At 42.5% G+C, this 13180-nt stretch overlaps 1 protein-coding gene across 1 annotated transcript in view; it reads right to left on the bottom strand.

Moving 5' to 3' along the window:
• The window catches only part of Utp20 (UTP20 small subunit processome component), an 86937-nt gene that overhangs the window by 68663 nt on the left and 5094 nt on the right, over nt 1–13180 (bottom strand). Inside the window, exons 3-12 of the mRNA XM_059245117.1 lie at nt 12753–12819; nt 12490–12622; nt 11587–11775; nt 9587–9668; nt 8786–8923; nt 8123–8278; nt 7460–7606; nt 7177–7311; nt 6178–6255; nt 1958–2136 (exon numbers count right to left, since the gene is read on the bottom strand). Of these exons, the coding sequence (XP_059101100.1) occupies nt 1958–2136; nt 6178–6255; nt 7177–7311; nt 7460–7606; nt 8123–8278; nt 8786–8923; nt 9587–9668; nt 11587–11775; nt 12490–12622; nt 12753–12819 (1304 nt within the window). The remainder of the gene's footprint in view (nt 1–1957; nt 2137–6177; nt 6256–7176; nt 7312–7459; nt 7607–8122; nt 8279–8785; nt 8924–9586; nt 9669–11586; nt 11776–12489; nt 12623–12752; nt 12820–13180) is intronic.

The raw sequence follows: 13180 nt of genomic DNA, 5'->3' as shown, positions 1-13180 counted from the left end.
AGGGGGAGGGGAAGAACCACATAGTGAGGTCCTGTCTCAACATCAACAACAACAACAAAACCACTTTCAATTTTTTCAATATGTTTGGTAGAACTGCTGTTTCTATCATGAATTCAATTGTATCTGGCTCTTCAAAATGATGCCTTCACAAGTCACTACAATGGCTATTTACAAGAAGTGGGTTGCAATTCTTCACACTTATGATAAACCCCCAAAATTCCACTTTGAAAACATGAATGTTCACAGTAGCTTAATGTGCTTAAATAACTAAAAGTTCTTCCACATGTGAATGATTAAACAAGTGTTACGTTTACTGAGTGAGTTTACTGATATAGGAACTTGGGTGAATCTCAAAGGAATTGTGATAGGTAACAAAGCCAACCAATCACAAAAGATACACTGCACAGTTCTTACAGAACACTCTTACAGTGACATACTTATAAAAGTGGGAGGGCCGACTCTGAGTACAAGAGGCTGGAGGGAGAAGAGAAACGATGGAATTGTCTTTGGATTTTTAAAAACTGGAGGACAAAAAGGGACATACTTCTGTGGAGGAATACTTCTGTGCCTTCAGGTGGTGGTGATAGATCTGCTGAGTGATCGCCTGCACAGAGCCACTGATCTACATATGGAAAGTGCTCAGGTGAGTGATCGCCTGCACAGAGCCACTGATCTACATATGGAAAGTGCTCAGGTGAGTGATCGCCTGCACAGAGCCACTGATCTACATATGTCAGTGCTCAGGTGAGTGATCACCTGCACAGACCCACTGATCTACATATGGTCAGTGCTCAGGTGAGTGATCGCCTGCACAGACCCACTGATCTATATATGTCAGTGCTCAGGTGAGTGATCGCCTGCACAGACCCACTGATCTACATATGGAAAGTGCTCAGGTGAGTGATCACCTGCACAGACCCACTGATCTACACATGGACAGTGCTCAGGTGAGTGATCGCCTGTACAGACCCACTGATCTACATATGGTCAGTGCTCAGGTGAGTGATCACCTGCACAGACCCACTGATCTACATATGTCAGTGATCAGGTGAGTGATCACCTGCACAGACCCACTGATCTACATATGTCAGTGCTCAGGTGAGTGATCGCCTGCACAGAGCCACTGATCTACATATGTCAGTGCTCAGGTGAGTGATCGCCTGCACAGACCCACTGATCTACATATGGTCAGTGCTCAGGTGAGTGATCGCCTGCACAGACCCACTGATCTACATATGGTCAGTGCTCAGGTGAGTGATCACCTGCACAGACCCACTGATCTACATATGGTCAGTGCTCAGGTGAGTGATCACCTGCACAGACCCACTGATCTACATATGGTCAGTGCTCAGGTGAGTGCACACTAACTGAGGAAGTCTGAGTGAGGCTGCTAAGCTGTATCTAGCTCCAATACTACAGCAAGATTATGTAAGGTGGCACCAGTGGGAAACACACACAGAACCTCTCTATACTAGTTCTTAAAATTACACATGAATCTAAAATGATCTTTAGAAGGTTAAAAAATTAATAATCACCTCTTGTTTTTCTTTTTTGGTTTTTTCGAGACAGGGTTTCTCTGTTTAACAGCCCTGGCAGTCCTGGAACTCGCTTTGTAGACCAGGCTGGCCACCTGCCTCTGCCTCCTAAGTGCTGGGTGGGGATAAAGGCATGTACCATCACGGTCCAGCTAATCACCTCTTTTCTTAATCACATTCTGAGATAAACAAAGCTAACAGGTTTATGTCTCCATCCACATTTTTCTATATTCGCACACACAACTTTTGTTTGAAACACTTCAAACTAGAATCTCACGAATCACTATGTGTAGAGGCACGACACTTTATCATGGACATCTTTCTGGAGAATATATAAGACCATCATTTTGGGCAGTATACTTGAACATTCAATGAAAAGTGGATAATCTTACCATCACCATAGGGAGTGCATTTAGACTTACCCCACAGTCTGTTGAGAGAAAACCAGAGGGTATTTTTCAATGGCCATAGAGCCAGCAGTGGGCGGGGCAGCTTTTTTCAGAATGAGCTTGGCTAAAATGGCCAGGGCTTCATCGCAGACCACGGAGTCGCCCATCAAGAAGCAATTCTCAATGTACCAGAGAAAGCTTGGTAGGAACAGCTGAAGACAAAAAAGGAAATTAATGCTCATTACCAGGAGATTCCAGAACACCCAGGAAAGAGATCATAACACTTCAACAGAGTTCCTAGCAAAAGATCAGCATTAAAGCTCTCCAGGTGAACAACAGAAGCTGGACGACAATGTGGCAACACTCTGAACACTGTGAGGGAAAAATGACCAACAACCTAGAATTGGATGCCTAGCCTACTGTCAATGCGGTGCACGAGGGAATAAACGTATTTTCAGATACAAGAAATCTTATGTTCCTGCCCTTTACCTTCCCCAGGAACCTGAAGGAGCTATGACACTGAGATAAAAGAGTAAGGTAGAACAAGAGGGAAATGCAGAGCCCAGGAACAGAAAAGAATTACAGGGCCATCCTTATGGAACATCTGTCCAATGGGCTGAGAGCAAGACCTAACAGGAAGTACTCCAGGAGGAATCTAAGGAAGTGGAAAAAAGCAGTTGCCATGTGGGTACTCATAATGCTACTGGAGAAGAAAGCAGTAACCACGTGGGTACTCATAATGCTACTGGAGAAGAAAGCAGTAACCATGTGGGTACTCATAATGCTACTGGAGCAGGAAGCAGTAACCATGTGGGTACTCATAATGCTACTGGAGAAGGAAGCAGTAACCATGTGGGTACTCATAATACTACTGGAGAAGGAAGCAGTAACCATGTGGGTACTCATAATACTACTGGAGAAGAAAGCAGTAACCATGTGGGTACTCATAATGCTACTGGAGAAGAAAGCAGTAACCATGTGGGTACTCATAATACTACTGGAGAAGGAAGCAGTAACCATGTGGGTACTCATAATACTACTGGAGAAGAAAGCAGTAACCATGTGGGTACTCATAATACTACTGGAGAAGGAAGCAGTAACCATGTGGGTTCTCATAATGCTACTGGAGAAGAAAGCAGTTGCCATGTGGGTACTCATAATGCCACTGGAGAAGAAAGCAGATGCCATGTAGGTACTCATAATGCTACTGGAGAAGAAAGCAGTAACCATGTGGGTACTCATAATGCTACTCGAGAAGGAAGCAGTAACCATGTGGGTACTCATAATGCTACTGGAGAAGAAAGCAGATGTCATGTGGGTACTCATAATGCTACTGGAGAAGGAAGCAGATGCCATGTGGGTACTCATAATGCTACTGGAGAAGGAAGCAATTGCCATGTGGGTACTCATGCTACTGGAGAAGAAAGCAGATGCCATGTGGGTACTCATAATACTACTGGAGAAGAAAGCAGTAACCATATGGGTACTCATAATGCTACTGGAGAAGAAAGCAGATGCCATGTGGGTACTCATAATGCTACTGGAGAAAAAAGCAGATGCCATGTGGGTACTCATAATGCTACTGGAGAAGAAAGCAGTTGCCATGTGGGCATTCATAATGCTACTGGAGAAGGAAGCAGTTGCCATGTGGGTACTCATAATGCTACTGGAGAAGGAAGCAGTTGCCATGTGGGTACTCATAATGCTACTGGAGAAGAAAGCAGTAACCATGTGGGTACTCATAATGCTACTGGAGAAGAAAGCAGTAACCATGTGGGTACTCATAATGCTACTGGAGAAGAAAGCAGATGCCATGTGGGTACTCATAATGCTACTGGAGAAGAAAGCAGTAACCATGTGGGTACTCATAATGCGACTGGAGAAGAAAGCAGTAACCATGTGGGTTCTCATAATGCTACTGGAGAAGAAAGCAGTAACCATGTGGGTACTCATAATGCTACTGGAGAAGGAAGCAGATGCCATGTGGGTACTCATAATGCTACTGGAGAAGAAAGCAGTTGCCATGTGGGTACTCATAATGCTACTGGAGAAGGAAGCAGTAACCATGTGGGTACTCATAATGCTACTGGAGAAGAAAGCAGTAACCATGTGGGTACTCATAATGCTACTGGAGAAGAAAGCAGTAACCATGTGGATACTCATAATGCTACTGGAGAAGGAAGCAGTAACCATGTGGGTACTCATAATGCGACTGGAGAAGAAAGCAGTAACCATGTGGGTTCTCATAATGCTACTGGAGAAGAAAGCAGTAACCATGTGGGTACTCATAATGCTACTGGAAAAGAAAGCAGATGCCATGTGGGTACTCATAATGCTACTGGAGAAGAAAGCAGATGCCATGTGGGTACTCATAATGCTACTGGAGAAGAAAGCAGTTGCCATGTGGGCACTCATAATGCTACTGGAGAAGAAAGCAGATGCCATGTGGGTACTCATAATGCTACTGGAGAAGAAAGCAGTTGCCATGTGGGTACTCATAATGCTACTGGAGAAGGAAGCAGTAACCATGTGGGTACTCATAATGCTACTGGAGAAGGAAGCAGTAACCATGTGGGTACTCATAATGCTACTGGAGAAGAAAGCAGTAACCATGTGGGTACTCATAATGCTACTGGAGAAGGAAGCAGTAACCATGTGGGTACTCATAATGCGACTGGAGAAGAAAGCAGTAACCATGTGGGTACTCATAATGCTACTGGAGAAGAAAGCAGTAACCATGTGGGTACTCATAATGCTACTGGAGAAGGAAGCAGTAACCATGTGGATACTCATAATGCTACTGGAGAAGGAAGCAGATGCCATGTGGGTACTCATAATGCTACTGGAGAAGGAAGCAATTGCCATGTGGGTACTCATAATGCTACTGGAGAAAGAAGCAGTAACCATGTGGGTTCTCATAATACTACTGGAGAAGAAAGCAGTAACCATATGGGTTCTCATAATGCTACTGGAGAAGAAAGCAGTAACCATGTGGGTACTCATAATGCCACTGGAGAAGAAAGCAGATGCCATGTAGGTACTCATAATGCTACTGGAGAAGAAAGCAGTAACCATGTGGGTACTCATGCTACTGGAGAAGAAAGCAGTAACCATGTGGGTACTCATAATGCTACTGGAGCAGGAAGCAGTAACCATGTGGTTACTCATAATGCTACTGGAGCAGGAAGCAGATGCCATGTGGGTACTCATAATACTACTCGAGAAGGAAGCAGATGCCATGTGGGTACTCATAATGCGACTGGAGACAAACCCACAGACAAGGTATTCAACCTATGTGAAGAATGAGGCAATTGTTAATTCAAGGAAAGATAAGGCGGCATACACAAAATACATGTAACTCTAAAGTTCTCCCTGCTTATAAATGTAAGTGGTAAATATGGATTCAATCAAATCCTGAGACAGATCTGTCCTGGGTGAGGAGACAAAGGAACTGAAATTAACCTACCAGAGGAAGACCATAGATGAGACCAAAACCAACACACCAAGGAAAGAATACTCAGTGAGTTCAGAGTAAATACCAGGGAATAAGGGCATGGTTAGTGTTCTGTGGTTGCTGCTGGTAACATGGGAAAACAAATGATTTGTCTTTTAGCCTTGTGTGACTGGCTCAAACCAAGGCGTGTGTGCACACGAATGCATGCATGCATACGCGAGTACATACACACACACACACACACACACTTTTAGCTTTTTTGATACAAGGTCTCCTGATCCTTCTGTCTTCATTTTCCAAGTGTTGGGATCGTAGGTATATACCACGACATCCAGATAAGATTTAAGACAGAATCTCACTCTAACACTGGCTAGTTTGGCTCCTGTTACACAATCCTTGTAGACCTTGAACTCACAGTAATCCACTTGTCTCGGCCTCTGAAGTGCTGGAAGTATAAGCATGCCCCACACTGGCTTCATTTTGGGCTTTGCTGGTGCTGGAGACAGGGTCTAAACAGCCTGGACAGGCCTTAAACACCCTGTCAAGTCTTCCTGCCTCGACCCGCCAAGAGCTGGGATTACAGTCCAACCTGGACATTTTATATGACTTAGCATATAAAGTATCCCATATAACCTATGATTGAATATAATTGCTTTAAAATTATACTAGCTAAACAGCAATCATTAATTCTGTTTCTCTCAAAAAGCAACAACAACAACAAAAAAGAAGTCACAGAATCTCAAAAGTGATTATATCATGACATACTTAAAAAGTACCCTAAAATGAATGTCTTGCTTACCTGTTCAAACTGCTTCATAGGAAACATGACTTCAGAAAAATCCAAAATCAAACGTCTCTCAAATTTGCTTTCAAATATCTGTGAAGCAAAGATCAAAAGTATTTACAAACGTATACAGCAGTTCTCCCCTCACCCCCAATGTAACTGCAATCAGGGATGGCAGGCACACCACACGCCAATCAGCAGCATTCCATCCAAAGGCTTAACCTGCTCTGAAGGAACATAGATGCAGAGTACAGTATCTCAGTGACTACTGCAGGCCCTAAAGGCTGCTTGGCTCTGCCCAGGTACAGACAATCACAACAGGAAAAGCAGCAGGGGCCACAAAAGCTCAGTTTTTTCTTTTCAGTCCCATTTCAACATACTTTGGAAACCCACGAAATGCAAACAGCAGATATGACCCTGCTTAGCATTCTCCTGGGGCCTTCCCTACTTGCAGGATAGAGCCTAACTTTTCAAAGCCAAGAGAGCTCTACTGCTATGGTGTCACACTTTCTCCAGTACCTGTGTGCCCAGACTACACGCATGATGAACACAAGTCAGTCACTAAAGTTCCTTTGTCAGGTGTTTTTTCCCCGTTGGCAAACTGTTAAGAAACCTTTAAAGACTACTCCAAGTCTATGTCCTTTGAAAAGCTTCCTCTGTTCCCCCAGTAAGTAGAATTAACAGTTATAATTCAAGAGACATCTCTAAGCTATGAGTTCACCATATTGTAACTACCCACTCCCAGGCTCCCTTATCCAGACAGAATGGGAGGCATCATAGCTACCCTGGAATATGCAGCACACGCCCACTGCACAGCAAACTACACACGTTCACTCATGTTTGCCTTGAGATTGAGCTGCTTGTTTCCATGATGGCATGCAGCTCCCATCTCCCTAACAAGCTCAATCCCTTGGGGGCAGAGCCTTTGCCATGCTTCATCTCTATTTCTCAGCGGTATACTCAATGCTAAACACATTATTAACTACACAAGTAACATCTGGTGAAGCAAATTACTTTGTCTATGGTTTCTTTGATGAGAGTCTCTGGCAAGGAAACATTTTCAGCTAGGAGCAAAGCAGAAACCACATCCAAGAGGGTCTTCCGGCAAGATGTGGAAAGATTGGCTGTCTGTAATGCTTCAGACAATACCTGTAATAATGAAAGAAAAAACAAGGCACATATAGCAATCTACATCCGGCCCCACTCTCCAGTGCTGGGGACCATCAGTCCTTTGCACATGCCAGGGGAGTGCACAACCTTTAACAAACCCTTAAGCACATCAGACTTGGAAACTCACCCTACAGACGTCAGCAGGCTTTGTTATTTTTGACCCACTTCCGTGTTTCACGAGGATCAGCAATGTTTCCAGCAGCCGACTGATCTGTTCAGAGTTTTCACGGCAGTTTGTTTTCGTCCCTTTGCTGTGTAGCTCCAGGAGTGATTCCTTCAAATCAAAAATTTGAGAGAGTAAGTAACTACAAAACACCAAACCCATGTGCTCATGCAATAATGGGATGTCCTGCTTTCTAAAGAAGGGTGCCTATTTTGGACACCACTAGACAGTGGCAGCCAGTATTTACTGAGTACTCTGTCTTCGTTCTTTGGAAGTCTTTACTCAACACCCTCACAGCGACCTGGACATAGGTAACATCAGCCCCATTTTACCATATGAAAATACTGAGCAACAGGCGCTCTACATAACTTCTCCAAATCACACTTGTACCAAGATGCAAACAGGAAATCTGGCAATTCTTTCAGCCACTATGCTCCACTGCATCACACACACACACACACACACACACACACACACACACACACACACACGATCAATGTGTAGATATTCAAATGAGGAAATGATGATAAAATACAATCTCCAACAGTGCTCAGCTCAGCTCAGAGCAACAACAAAGGGTATGCAGACTGTCCTGTTACATACCCATTCCTAAAAATTAGAACTTACTTGCAAACAGTCAAAAAATACACCAAAATGTTCCTTATAGATATAGCCGACAGTGGATTTGGCCATGTTTTTCAGGGTTTCCCCAACTAAAGTCCATGGCAGTTGAGTTTCTGTTTCAGTTACAGGTCCCAGTTTTTGCAAAATGAGCTTCAGTGCCTGTGGGAATGCAAGAGAAAGCAATGTAAAGTTTTGGATAGCAATTTTTAAAAGAAAGTCTTAATCTGTGGCTTATCACTGATTTTATTAAAAACTTAGCATGGAATAATTGAGGATATGGCAGCTCTGACTGTTAACTCTGTGGCCCAGGTTGTGTGTAAATTTACGATCCATCTGCCTCAACATCCTGGATGCTGGGATTACAAGTGAGTATAAACCACACTGCCTAGCCTTAGGATGTGGAATTTATCATAGAACAGTGTCTCCCCCTCTATCCATGACCATCAATTAATGTTACAGCCTCCAAGTACTCAGGGCCAAGAAGACCAATGTGATTTTGTAGGTCAAAGTACCCGAAGTCCACGTTCAGAAGCACATTCTTAGCCCTGACACTGCCCAGTGTGTGCTTCCTATGTATTCTAGGACTTCTACCCGCCCCCCACCATTTCCTTTATTCCCTCTGTTTAACCCTTCTGCACAGACTCAAGTGTCTCCCCCACTCTTTACCTGGCCCGCACAGGAATGAAACATATTTCTGACTCCTTTGCACATTTCAAAGAGCAACTGTCCAACTCCTTCCACTTTTTCTGGATGTTCATTGAGATCAAGAAACATTAAATTGAAAAGTGCATTTTTATCAGAGACCTAAAATGAGAAATGGAAAATTGCATTTACAAGTATGTCTAAATAAGAAACTATACTTTCTATTTCATATATTCATATTTAAATAGACTCTGAACATTTCTGAAAGGAACAGACATGTGTACTGATTTCAAACTACTGGAATCATGTACTTGTCCTTGTAATTGTCACGGGAGGTGATGAATTCATTGGTATGATAGGAAGGCACGTGCTAAGAAAAACAACCTAAGGCAACATGCTATCTTTTAAATTGAGTCAAGTATTTAAATTTTATAGCACAAAAGAAACTTAATAGCAACGTTTTATTTTATTACCAAAACCTAAAATTCACCAGGAAAAATTCAGACAAACATAAATGGTACTATGCTATTGTTTCCTTGCAAGAAATTACAGAAATCCCTCAGTGACTTTCAATCAAAGGGCACTTTATATTATATTATGTACACTGAAAGCTGTAAAAACGTAAGTAACAGAATGACTCAAATTACAGCTCACTGATTAGTGAACAGAGACTAAACCTTAGGGTGACATGAGGTGAAAACAGTAACAAGCTTCTGCTTATGGATTTTAAAAAGTTACTTCATAATCACACTAACAAAGACATCTATCCTGGCCATCAGAGTCTTGACAATTTACTACCAATAAGCACTAAAATATCAGACTAACCTTTCTCATCAAAAAAGTAAAACTTTCGGCAGCAAAATTTCTTATGTGTAGTTTTTTATGAGCCAAGAGGGTACTGTACATGCTGTAAAAGAGAGGAAACAGGGCAGTTCAGTTAACAGTATCAGTGTAGTACAGATGTGCTACATGTCAGCAACGTGGTCACCAGTGCTACGAGGCAGATGATCACAGAGACAGCCAAACGTCACACAGAGGCTGAGACCACAGACAGCAGTGGAGGCCAGTGGTGTTGGCCTTCAAGGAAAAACTTCATCAAACAGTGAAACTCACAGTGAGTTCGGAAAGGTGGTATGAATTTGGGTGTGAAACGTAGAGCTTTTTATTAGGAAGAGCAAAGATGGGGTAAGTAGAAATAAATAACACACTCAGGAAATAATAAGGAGGCAAGACGTACATCTCAAAGAGAGTGGTGATATGGCTAGAGGGGAGCAATGGGTAAAGCTGCCCTGGTAAACGTGCACTCTGAGCTCCAAGCAGAGGAACCTGGGCACTAGTTTACACTTCTGCAAGTACTTCCTCTGCATTACTTCATTTAACCAGCATAGCTCTATAAGCTGGATACTCTTATTCCCGCCATTATTTAGATAGTGAGCTGAGGGAAAGGCTAAACAGTCTGCTCATTGTTATAACTGTTCAACAGCTATAACTAGTTATGTAACCACAAGGTTAGCTTGCCTAATGATGGAAAAACACCAAATACGGCTAGCCTATTTTCACCATGTACCTAGTATCTGACAGCTCCTTACTAACAGCAGGTGCAAATCAATAGTGGCTGGATATCATATTTAGTAGATTAATTTGATGCAACATACAGGATAAAGGAAGAAAAAAGAGGCTAATGATCTAGTTGAAATATAGCTCAGTGGTAGAGCGCTTGCCTAGCAAGCACAAGACCCTGGGTTCAGTCCTCAGCTCTGGAAAAAAAGAAAGAAAAACTAGTCAATAATGGAAAGTTGGGGCATCGAGGCATAAAAGAGGCAAGTATCAGAGAGAAAGGGCAAAGGGTGGACCCAGAAGATATTTCAGGAGTTCCTGCAATGGAGCTGAAGACCTTCCAGTGATCCAAGACCCTCTGTGATCTGTCCTTTTCCTACTGTTCCTTGGCTGTTACCTAATTACGCTCGCCCTTACACATGCCAGTGTGCACCCAGGAAACCTACTATAAACATTCTAATATAAACATAGAAAAAGGACTGCTATCTATTTTATTTGTAACTATCCCAATTAATTTAACAGCAAACAGCAGTCACTACAAGTTCACTGAGCTGTATGAATGACAGAAAAGATCTGGAATCCTGAATAACTAGATCAAAGGTGCCTCTAAGGAGCCAAGACAGGAAGAATGCTGGCTTCACTCTCCTCCACATCCACACCTTCTACTGGGATGCACAGAACTGATCTTTGATCCCACGCTAATTACAGTAGAAATAATCAGAAAACCAAAAGGCGAGTTCTATTAAGTCTGACAGATTTAAACAGAGAGGAATCTTTTCTTTTCTTTAGACAAAAAGCTACCAAGGAATTTATTCTCCCTCCACAACTCCATGTATTTAAAAATGGTTATCTCTTTTAGCTGTGCAAAAAGGCGACAGGGTTCTCACACAGTTCAGGGCTTTGCAGAGGACAGGATTATATTACAAAGAACTATAATAAAGCCTGTGTGATCTAAGCGAAGAAATGGAACAAAACACAGCCAAAGAGGTACAGAATTTAAAGCTATCATGGCTACATAGGGGCAGGGGTTGCTAGTATGATGAATTCCGAGTCAAGCTTGGATGGGTGGGAGTCATTTTCAGAGTTGATGAGGAAAGTAAGTAGGTATGATATACACAGCAGCCTGCAGACTAACATTAGATCAGTGACTGGCAAATCAACTCTGAACAAGGAAATAATTAGCACTGGACCGGGAAGGTATTCTGGAGTCAGGGAGAGGTCAGGGCAAAGGAAGAAGGCAATCAAACATACTACAGGGGAAGGATCACCTGTAGATCTTGGCCATGTCCTTCACCATCAGTCTCCACAGGTACTTGTAAAGATACGACAGCGAGGTGAAAGCCCATTCTAACAGCTCTGTGTCCTGAGTCTCCAGGATGGAGGTGACTGTCAGGAAGAAGTCTTCAAAGTGTGGATAGAAATCAGTCTGCAGATCTCGTGCCAACTGCACTACTAAACTGGATTGAAAAAAGGCGACCAATTTAAAAAAGAAAAAAAAAAAAAGGCCGTTTAATGATATAGATAACCTGTGACTGTTTCGTGAACTAAACGAAGTCAGTTTAGTTCTAAGTCATCTCTGTTGTTGCTGTTTTAGTTTTTGAGACAAGATCTTGTCTTGCTATGTAGCCCAGGCTGGACAAGATCTACCTGCGTCTACCTCCTGAGTGCAAGGATTATGGAGTGTACCACCATTCACAGCTCAAATCTTTTTTCATTTCTTTCTTTTTATTTTTTGGCTTTTTGAGACAGGGTTTCTCAGTGTGTCTAGAACTCACAGAGATCTGCCTGTCTCTGCCTCCCAAGTGCTGGGATTAAAGGCGTGTGCCACCACTGCCCAGCAGCTCAAATCTTAGGAGATACAAGATTCTTCAAATCTTAACCAATGAGTAGAGAAATCAATTCAAAATAGTTACTGCAGAACTCGGGGCGCCCATCCCTAGTGTCAAAGAAGCACACAGCTCTGCAGTGGCCACGTGTGTGATATACAGATTACAGAGCAGGTGTTACCCTGCTTTACGGCAACACATCTTTTTCTGATACAGTAAACTAACAGGGAAGGCAGATTCATCTTGTTTCTAAATCATAAACACTACTTAAAGCCAGTGATGAAAAATGACCTTTCTTAAAACTCAGATAAACACCATCAAGCCTTCATTTGAGATGTGACTTACTCCAAAAGAGGTTGGTAGGCAAAACTGTTCCTAATTTGCAGGTGAGTCTTCAAGCTCTGAACTATTTCGTTTTGATGATAGACCAACTGGTTAAAAGACTGGCATTTGTCAATGACTTCTTTGTAAAATTTCCCTGGATTAGCAAAAGAAGAAAGAAAGCAAAAAGGATTACATTCTGTTTCTCCATTACATCATTAGTTGTTGCAAACATAAAATGTGCCAATTATGGCCATGAGAAGAAAATACAAACAAATTAAAAATACCGAAGTGCTCTGTAAGGTTCAGTTCTCTCCACTTCAGCAGAGCCTCGAAGAAGTAGGTTTCAACCTCCTGCAATAACAAGGGAGCCCATTAGTGAAGCAACTCCAAGACCACCGAGCAAGCTTGAGTACAAACCACACCCCGGCACCTCAAGACAAGGACTAAGGGGTTAAAATCTCCTCTTTGTGTTTTGAAATGTAACAGCCACAAATGAATTACAACAATGCTTGCTGCTTTGGATGCAGCAAGGGACTGTCTTAAGCCCATGTAATAATCATAGGAAAAGCTGCCTACACAGAAATGTGTGGCCTCTCACGGTTCTCTCATTCTGTTTTAGACGTACGGACTGCTAAAACCCTGTGGGGAGGGAATCTAGACTTTATAAAGACATAAAAGTAAATATTCTCTTACACACACCATTTCTACTTTT

This window comes from Peromyscus eremicus, chromosome 18 (genome assembly GCF_949786415.1).
Source record: "Peromyscus eremicus chromosome 18, PerEre_H2_v1, whole genome shotgun sequence".
NCBI lineage: Eukaryota > Metazoa > Chordata > Mammalia > Rodentia > Cricetidae > Peromyscus > Peromyscus eremicus.
The sequence above is the reverse complement of the archived record's forward strand: the minus strand, read 5'-3'. Positions and strand labels throughout refer to the sequence as shown.